The 10,479-nt window shown below is 34.9% G+C and overlaps 2 protein-coding genes across 3 annotated transcripts; both read left to right on the forward strand.

The window, feature by feature from the left end:
- The first annotated feature begins 568 nt into the window (after positions 1–568).
- LOC144567120 (uncharacterized) lies at positions 569–1,189 on the forward strand. Its single transcript, XM_078317172.1, has one exon. It carries the CDS (start codon positions 569–571, stop codon positions 1,187–1,189), a length of 621 nt encoding a protein of 206 aa, XP_078173298.1.
- A 6,110-nt stretch (positions 1,190–7,299) lies between these two features.
- On the forward strand, positions 7,300–9,698 carry LOC144567519 (uncharacterized). Of its 2 annotated transcripts, none has more exons than XM_078317668.1 (5): positions 7,300–7,412; positions 7,938–7,980; positions 8,062–8,159; positions 8,376–8,692; positions 9,134–9,698. In XM_078317668.1, exons 2-5 carry the CDS (start codon positions 7,972–7,974, stop codon positions 9,517–9,519), a joined length of 810 nt encoding a protein of 269 aa, XP_078173794.1. In that variant the 5' UTR covers positions 7,300–7,412; positions 7,938–7,971; the 3' UTR covers positions 9,520–9,698. The 2 variants fall into 2 exon arrangements, with proteins under 2 accessions (XP_078173794.1, XP_078173793.1); XM_078317667.1 differs by lacking the exon at positions 7,300–7,412 and adding an exon at positions 7,438–7,611.
- The last annotated feature ends 781 nt before the right edge of the window (positions 9,699–10,479 follow it).

Consider the following 10,479-nt stretch of genomic DNA (forward strand, 5'->3'; position numbering starts at 1 on the left):
CTTTTTAATTTTAATAAAACGTAATAATAAATTGAGTAAAGTTGTTAGTGTCTATAGACCCGACACCCGAGAAGAGCACCACAAGTCACGGTGTCATAAGTCAAAACATCATCCAAATCCTTTAAGCACATGAACTGACAATAAAATCAAGAGATCGAGAAGAATGTGACCTGCCCCAATGAAAATCAAGCGTGAAAATTCTACACAAGGGGGCCTCAAAGAAGCAAAACATGAACAATTTGGGCCTATTTGGCACCTGCTTGAATAGTTGGAATAGCATGCGTGCTACACCTCAGGTGTTGCTGAGAAAATTTTCATTCTAAAAGAAGTGGTTAATATTCTCAAAGACGGCGTCCCCCCTTCCCCCTACCAATTCTTGTGCTTTGATGCATTGCTGGCATCGAGAGCTTTGCATGGAAGAAACAAGATATAGTAAAAACGTAACTATTGTGAGTATAAAAAATAACTACCATCGAAAATAAATCACATAAATTGTTATTACCAATGAAATTATCCGTATGAGTGCCGATGCTGTTAAGTAATTTTATCCTCGCAAATAAAATAAAATATGAGCATTTCCTTAAAGGATGCAGTAACCCTTTCTCTCTCACCACAGGGAGTTGAATTTTCGGAGGGGGAGGATCAGCTATACTGGATCTGGTCAACCAGTGCATGCTATTCGGCTAAATTCCTGTATGATGTCATGATGTCAGGGGGTAAAACCATTTGTGAGTTCAGGCAAACGTGGAATTTTAAAATCCCTCCTACGGTAAGAATTTTTGCCTATCTTCTATTCCGGGGGAAGATACTGACTCACGATGTAATGGAAAGAAGAGGGTTCAATTGTGATATGGGCTCCATCACTTGTGACGACTGCTCGATGGAAACAGCTATGCACTTGTTCTTCCAGTGTTGGTTTGCCACAGCACTCTGGAACAAAATGACTACACTGTTGGGACATAGAATCATGTGGCCTGGCCACACACTCCGGCTAACATACCTCACATCGTGGAGAAGGCGCATGACAAACATACCTAGAGAGGAATGGTGTGTTTATTTCATTGCCGCATGCTGGTTCTTGTGGAAGGAACGTAACCTTAAGCTGTTCGAAGGAAAAATCAGGGATCCGGGATGGGTAGCAGAGAGATACAGGAAGGAAGGCTATGACTCAAACACTGCTAGAGTTTAGGAATGTGTAAAAATGTATAGTTGTGATTGTGATTTTGATGTTGTTTATTTCATTTCTGTACAACTGATAGCCTCTATCAGTTCTTTCAAAAAAATAAAAATAAAATAAAATATGATATAATTGTGGATAGAGGATGCTTCCTAGCCGGAGCGGAAGCAGGATTTTGGTATATGGAGGTCAATACAGATAAAAAGATTGGAAGCGTCTAATTGTCCACAGCATTTTGTCCACCATTTGTCCACAGTTTTGACTTGCGCGAATACTGTAAAATTACTTCTACATGTTATATAATTATACAATATATCACATAAAATATATCAGTTAATCACAAAACATCCAGTAACTATTTGAAGTGGTCCCATGATAGTTAGAAAAAGATTGTAACTTGCACAACAGGACAAAATAAATGTACTTTCAAACTGTACTTTCGGAAATTACAGTTATAGGAAGTTATTGGTAGTTAGAGTTAGTTATTAGCGGTTATTGGTAGTTAGAGTTAATTATTAGCGTCAGCACTAGGTTGAATCTTGTATACTGTAAAATTGAATCTTGTCTACAGTAAAATTTTCAATTGAATCTTGTATACAGTAAAATTTTCAATTGAATCTTGTATATTGTAAAATTGAATCTTGTATACTGTAAAATTGAATCTTCTACACAGTAAAATTTACAATTGAATCTTGTATACTGTAAAATTGAATCTTGTATACAATAGAATTTTCAATTGAATCTTGTATACTGTAAAAATTAAATCTTGTATACACTAGAATTTTCAATTATATCTTGTATATTGTAAAATATATACTGTAAAATTGAATCTTGTATACTGTAAAATTTTCAAATAATACTGTAAATTTTCAATTGAATCTTGTATATTGTAAAATTTTCACATAATACTATAAATTTTCAATTGAATCTTGTATACTGTAAAATTTCTAAAACTAAATCATAAAATAATACCATTTATACTGTAAGATAAAATGCAATAAATGCTACATTTCAGTTTAAACTACAACCTACAAAGAAGCATTTATATTGTAAAATTGCAAAATATAAACCATAAAATAATACCATGTATACTCTAAAATTGCTAAATCTATACATACATCCATCATCACACAAAAAATCTGTTCACCACAAAACAACATATGTTCACCACAAACAACATTTGTTCAACACAAGATAAAAATATTCACTGCAACATTCAAAATAGCATAATAGCAACAAAAAAACTATGAACAAATAACTTTTACATTAAAAACCTCTTGTGTTAATTGTTCGGATGAGTAAGAAGCATCTCTATCATCTCTTTCCTCCAGATTTTCACAAGATGAATACTGTAAAATTACAAGATGAATACTGTAAAATTACAAGATAAATACTATAAAATTAACAAATCATCTCTTTCTTCCAGATTTTCACAAGATGAATACTGAAAAATGACAAGATAGATACTGTAAAATTAACAAGACAAATATTGTAAAATTAACAGATCAATACTCCATATTGCCTCTCTATCATCTATTTCCTCCAGATTTTCACAAGATGAATACTGTAAAATTAACGGAACAATCCAGTAAAATTAACAGATCAATACTCCATATCGCCTCTCTATCATCTCTTTCCTCCAGATTTCATTTGAAATGCTAGATCTGTTACTGCATACAACGAAAACAACAAATTTAATATAAATAACTTACTATATTTGAATTTTCCCGTGCTCTTCAACAAAAACAACTTCTATTCGATAGAGCTCCATGATTAAAGGTTCCATTGTGATCATGTATAAAAAACGAGATCGAGTCAGTAATCTCAATTAAAATTGACATTGCAAAGGAAAAATGAATCAGAGAAGGTAAATACAAAAAAAAACAATTACGATTTTGTTACTTATTAGTTTGACTGGTGTACCTCTTCTGTGTCGTGCCACAGCAGCAGCTAATCCACGATGATCTTTTGTTTCACTATTCTAATTCAGATCTGACCGAGCATCTTGCCTTGTCAGAAGTGTCGGTTAAAGAAGCAAAAGAGAAGCGAAAGCGAAAGAGAAGAGAAGCGAGATTTGTTACCTGCTGAAGACATTAAGGTTAAGCACATAAAATAGGGTAGCAGGAGTTTAGATAGGGTAGCGGAGACAGTGAGCAAGGAGAAAAGAAAGAGAGAGAAATTCAGAAAACAAAATCTGATTGGAAATTTGAGAAATGAAATTCAGAAAGTTACGATATGTTTAAATAGAGCATAGGAGACCGTTAAAAAGTGAGAACCGGATAAGGTTGTGGACAGATGGTGGACAAAACTCAGTGGACATAAACTTTTTTTCAAAAAGATTTTTTTTTAAAACATCGTTGAATTAACAAAAAGAAAACATTAAAACATCATAAGCTAAAAATAAATCAACAATTCTGTAGCCACAAAAGATACTTGCTTCAGGCCCTAAAAGCTGCTCCTCTAGCATCTATGCACTTTCCATCAAAATTTTTGCGGTTCCTTTCTTTCCACAGAATCCAACATGCCGAGAAGAAAAAAACACCCCATACCTTCCTTGTCACCCGACCTTGACACGATCTCCAGGATTTGATGACCGTTAGCTGCACCGAGTTTCCTGTGTGCATAACCATGACCAGAAACTTGTTGCATATTCACATTGAAACATAATATGAGATATTGTTTTTAGTTGGCACGATAAGCACAATACACATCCCAGATCACATTGCATCCCTCTGCGAAGCATCACATCATGCGTTAATAATTTACCTTTGAGACATAAGAAGGTAAAGATTTGCGGTGGTACTTGTAGCTGCCATATAAAATCAAATCTCCATTTCAATTTCCCTCCAGTCACTACCATATAAAAGACTTGGCAGAGTATTCACTATTACCAGTCCACCGCCATATCAATTTATCTTCTGAAGATCGGTTCTGCAAGCACTGAGTAAGGTTATTTCCTATAGCCCGCAGTAAGGACCAATTCCTAGTACCATGATAGATCGATGGCCGACTGTTCCATCATTGGAGGATGTATCCAAACATCAAACCAGTATGAGATTAATATTGAAGCTCCTGTGCCAATGATCCAAACTGTGCTCCAATCGAATAATGGTTTAATTTTTTGCAAATATTTCCAGAAAAATGAACCTTGTATCATCCAAACTTGATGAGTTTGTTGAATGCCTGTGACAGAACGGATGAGTGCCCCTGTTTGAGTCCACAAAGAATTTGATTGGCAGTAGAGATTCCACCACCATCGTAGCAAGAGAGACTTGTTTCTAACTTCTAAATCTGCCTCACCCATTCCTCTATTTTCCTTAGCCAGACATACTGCACTTCAATTAATTAAAGAGACAAACTTTATTTTATAAAACTCAATTTTTTGTTCTTTGAAAAAGGTATGAGGTCAAGCTTACAAATTTTAGAAAATAAATGAAGGTCAAGTTTAGTATACATATAGCAATTTTATTTTTAATATTATAATCTATAGCACAAGCTAGGTTAAATTAATTTTATAATAAATGGAGATCAATTGATCCCATTAAGCTAAAGTAAATCCCGCCTATGCTTCCGAGGATCGAGATTCTATCCCGAATCTTGGAAAACACATGTATCCTCTTAGATTTTTGTATAATTTGAGTATTTTTAAGGTGTCCTGTAAAAAAAATATGATCAGATGCTTAAAATGTTTGAATTTGATAATTAATATTATGCTTGTGCTTAAAAAGTAGTTGGATATTCCATTAGAAGAGTCAACGATGATGCTTATAGTATAAGGGGCGGCGCGGAACTAATTAAGTCATTATTATCTATAAAAGATTTTTCTATTTAAATTTTGAATCTGTAATTTGTAACATTGTTACAAAATAAATATTATGATAACTTCTAAGATAAAAATCTCCTTATAAAAAATGTATCGATGAACATTACTATTATTTGAGTCTTAAACTAAGTCATTAACTGGATCATATATTCCAGCAAAATCCAAATATTGATTTGCAATAAATACGCTTTGTTACGAGCATAATTTCTGGTCTCATCTCGTCATCAGGGATCAATTTCACCGTGATTGAAGATAAAAAGAAAAGGTTAGGTAAAAAATAAAGGGAAAATTTCGTGTGTGCCCATTCAAACTTTCAAAATAGCCAATTTCCCCATAAATATACCATAATATCCAATATCCCATCTAAACTTATTTTTCTTTTTTCTATCCCCATTTATCTATTTAATCTTTCAATTTTTTATTTTCAAAACTGTTTGGACTAATTTACCCTTTTATTATTACGACTCTTCATCTTTCTTCTTTCCGGTTCTTTCCTTCTATTCGCTCCTATGAAGTCTGCTTCCAATCATGGCAGTGATAAATACTCTATTGTTATTTATGTACAGTGATAAACTTTATTATTTCAATAAAAGGCCTTGACGAATCCATTGGCCATGAATAGCAGCCCCGTTTGTTGAAGAATGCTTATCTGTAACCTCATTTCACCTGAAACATACATAACCCATGTCAATTTAATTTGAATCATAAGATCACCATGAGGTTGGATTAAGAGAATTTTCTCTTCCAGCGTTCCCACACTCTCCCAGTATCACAAGGCTACAAGCTAATCACTTTGATGGCTCAAACCAAGCCCCAGCTCCTATGGAGTCTACTTCCAATCATGGCAGTGATTGACCCAATTCTCAATTTTGACACAATAATTATAAATTTATCTTAACAGAGGATTTGAGAAGAGAAGAGAAGGTGTGATGATTTGGTTGAGCTCGAGAAGAGTAATTGAACAAGGAGCCGAAGAGGTGCATCAGAGGATGACCCTTAACGGAGGTATGATTGAATCAAATAATTGAAAGCAAATGTGTTTGATGGTTTGGGAAGAAGGAAAAAAGAAATAATTAAATGAGAGGGTAAATTAGTCCATACAGTTTTGAGAATCAAAAATTGAAAGATTAAATAGATAAATGGGGATAGAAGAAAGAAAAATAAGTTTAGATAGGGATATTGAATATTATGGTATATTTATGAAGAAATTGGTTATTTTAAAAGTTTGAATGGGCACACTGAAATTTTTTCCAAAAATAAAATATATTCCAATCTATATATATTTATGAGGTGGTGACTGGTGACACTGAGAGGCAAAAAATGGGTGTGATTAGAATTCGCATCCTCTGAGATATCTCAAATTTTGCGTGACCTTTTGGAAAATCACAACCGTTTAAATAGTTCTGCACGAATCTCAAAGCTCAAATAATACTGCCCCCTGTGCTATCCTCGAATAGGCACCGGATACGTCGGTCACGCAAAATATGAGATATCTCAGAGGATACGCACAGGTGTGATTACGGGTAAAATAGCTAAATTAAGGAGCTGTAGCTGTAGCATCACGTGTAAATATTGCAGCCCGCAGGGCCCAATATATGTGTATTAATTAAACTAAAAAGGTATAGATTATTTTTAATAATTTTAAGCAGACATGAGATCTCATCTACAAATGTCCAAAGAATCGGGGCGGTTGTCTGATGGGAGCCGTCCAATCTGCATCATGATTTGTGTTCACAACTTTAAGATTAATAATGAATTACTGATCAAATATACACGATCTTGATATTGATTGGACGGTCTTTATCGGACCGTTACCATCCTAATTCCGAACTGACGGACGGCGGCACGTGGTAGAAAAAAGAGACGAATGGCAAGAAGACTCTAGAAGGTGCTCGCGTCATGTACTTGTTAGACCCACTCCGTAACTAACCGCTAACAGGTCTTATTTCTCTCTAGTAAACTTTCTGCTTCCAAATTTATAGCAAGTTATAAGTTATAATAAATTTAACTCGCTACATAGTTGGTTTCACAGTTAGTTACACAGGAACAGATTCTGAAAATTCTCTCAGACTTTTCGCTGACAGAAGGTAAACGAATTTCAAATCGTCTCTGGTAACTCAAATTTTGAGATTTAAATCAAAACCGTCCGATCTGTTTTAGCACGACTATTAAAAATTAACTATGCATTCAACTTACCATGATTTTGATCGGACGGTTCATATCTAAACTCAAAATTCGAGTTACCTCAGAGAATCCAGACTCAAACGGAGTTCATATCCCATAAACGGAGTCTATATAAACTAAGTTGGGCCCGATTCGCCTCTTCAAAGGGAGAAAAACACCGTTGTTCCATTCTATCAAGTACTATTCTTTCGTTTGTTTTCTGGAAAAGGGAAGGAAAAGCAAATTAAGGTACGAGATTCCCTTTCTTTTCTCGAGTATTATTTGTTACTTTTGTAATCGCTTAGCTATTAAGCATCCTGGATTCGGTTGAATTTTTTATGATTAAAAGCGCAAAAGGTTTCAATTTAGTTTTTAACTGCGAAAGTAGAGCTTTGGTGTTATCTCTCTAGGCCGATGGCAAGTAATGTTTGTGGATCCTTGAGATGAGGTAGTTAATTTTTGTTTAATGCTAGCCTATATTTGAATAATTGGGGCAAAGGCTTCAGCTTTTGTAACAAATCATAGCTCTTTAGTCATAATGTAGGGACTAGGGTTATACACTGTTCGATTAGTTAGTTGAATAGGTTAAAAAGTGAGTTGATTTGGTTGTAGTTAGTTGAATAGGTCAATTTGGTCATTCAGCTCTTTCTTTCTTCTTCTCCAAGTCTTAATACTTTTATAAAATTTTGCATTGATCTGTGTAGATTCAGATTAGTAATCGTGCAGTTTGATTGCTGAATAACTGAACTTACAAGTTGGTTCTTTCTTACACAGGCTTAATTGTTTCCCGGTCTGTTGCAAGAAGGAGATGGCAGAGGTAACTTTTGGTCTTTCTGAGTATAAATTTTACTAATGATTTTTAGTTTCATAATTTGACCAGTGAATATATTTTCTCCAGGAGGGATTTCCAGTCAAGTTAAATGTTTACGATCTTAGCCAGGGGCTCGCTCGCCAGCTGTCAACAACTTTTCTCGGCAAAGCCATTGAAGCCATATGGTAATTGCATATACACACAATAAAGCATTTCTCATATAATTATGGTTGTAAGAACTAACATATAAATCCTCTGAGAATTAGGAGCAAAAGTTGTCAATGTTTATCATAATTTAGTTCAGTATATTGTGAATTTCTGAGTGAAGTTGCAAATACTAAAAAACAGTGTACTATTGAGAAAAAAAGAAAGATTATGAAACACTTAGTTTTTTCTAACAGGCACACAGGGGTGGTGGTATATGGGATAGAGTACTATTTTGGAGCTGGGATCCAACGGAATCCCGCGGGAAAAACACCCTACGGGAAGCCAATCAAAGTGGTCGATCTTGGTACAACACATATCCCAGAAGAGGTGTTTGAGGAATACCTACAAGAGATTAGTTCCAAGTACATACCTGAGACCTATGACCTACTGTCGCATAACTGTAACAATTTCACCAATGAGGTGGCACAATTTTTGGTCGACAAAACCATCCCGAATTATATACTGGATTTGCCCAAGGAAGTCATGAGTAGCCCTATGGGTGCCTTGATAAGTAAGAGAACAATATTTTTCTTTCTTTCCCTTCTCTATGTTTCTTATTATTGTTTACTTTCATTTTGGATGGCAACTATGGTTTAATTGATTTGTTTGTTAAGTTGTGAGGTCTCAGCTTCTAAGAAACATTACTTTGGTGGTGAGAACCAAATTTTATGACTGAACCAATATCATCTCATTTAAACCAGCCCTTACTGGTTTTGTTCTAAACTAGCAGTACAGGTATCTGCTATGTTAGTGTTTAAGTAAATCTATTGCAAATATTTTATATGGATATTCTATTTGAAAATATTGCAAATGTACTATCTAAATGTTGCACAGACATAGAAGAAGTTTCTGTCATCTATGTTTAGTGAACTATTTTGTTCAAACTATTTAATCAACCTTTACCTAGAGCTCAGAATAACAATTTTTTTTATGATCTTTGTCTAATTTACAGTGCCTATGATTCAGAGGCTAGAAACAACCATGCGATCAGGAGCGGTCCCACAAGCTCCTCAATTTGTATCTTCTCCTGCCATTCCTCCTAGCACTTCACCAAGAAATAATATTAATCCATCCCCCAAGAGCAATCCAAGCTCAAGTGCAACCTCGGCTAATTCTGCAAGCCCGGTCCCACCTGCTGTTAAACCAGCATCGGAAACTGAGCCCAAGGAAATCAAGGATCCGCTTGGAGATGTGCGCAGCCGAGTGCAAGAGGAAATCACCAAGGAGTTCCAGGCCATCATGGCAACTGGCACTTTACGTGCCAGCGAGGCTGCGGCACTTGCCACGAGGCGGGTCATGGAACGACATGGCCGGCTAGATGTCTCTATGCAGGGATAGCTGATAAAAGATAATCCAGAATTTTTTTTACTTGTCACGTATCACGAAGTCTGACATGGTGGTGGTGATGATTTGATTCTTTTTTTGGGAACATTAAATTTAGTGATTTCCTTCTTGTTCGAATTTTGGTAGGTGGATGTGTGATGATTGATTGCTTATGAATTGGTAAACTGGTGCAAGGTGTTTTTGCCTTGGATCGTTTTTAGTTATTAATTGAAAAGAATGGGATATTATAGGATACAGATCTAGCTTCTTTCATGCTTTCAACCTATATATATATTAGAGAAATTTTAAACAGTAAATTTACAGCCTTTTAAATTAGAAGGAATGGCATGTGAAAGGAAACTAAAAGGAATGGCATATAATTTACAGTAAATTAAAAGTAATATGGTATAATTTATCTATTCTTACAGAGTTACAGTAGATAAAATTATATTTTATTTTTCTAAACAACATGTCAATATATAGAAAGCTCAGTGGCAATGATTATCTTTTGATTAGACATAAACGGTACTAGTTAATAGTTGAAAAGCTGTGTCTTGTGAGACGCCCTGCAAATCTGCAATGCTTAATGATTCTCCACATAGCAAAAAACCAGTTTTTATTTTCTGAAGAAAACCACAACATATAAGTGTATTTTTAGGTAAATAATCATACACCCTGGAGCTAACTATTTCACTAATAATTTAGGTAGAATTTTGTTACACCGCTTACACTCTCGGGAAAACTACCTCTTCCATTTTAAACATGACAACAATCACAACCAAAACAAGCTGAACAAACGAAAACCAAATATAGTAACCTGTACTGCAAATAAATAGATGTGCTGAACCTCTGCTAGTTGTGCATCATCTTCTCTTCTCTTGATAATTATATAAAACAGATGCACAGATAACAGAGCATTCATCATACTAAGAGAATAGTGATGGCAAGCGAGAAAAGTAAAGCCGCTCTTGTGCT

This window comes from Carex rostrata, chromosome 16 (genome assembly GCF_964058835.1).
Source record: "Carex rostrata chromosome 16, lpCarRost1.2, whole genome shotgun sequence".
Lineage (NCBI taxonomy): Eukaryota > Viridiplantae > Streptophyta > Magnoliopsida > Poales > Cyperaceae > Carex > Carex rostrata.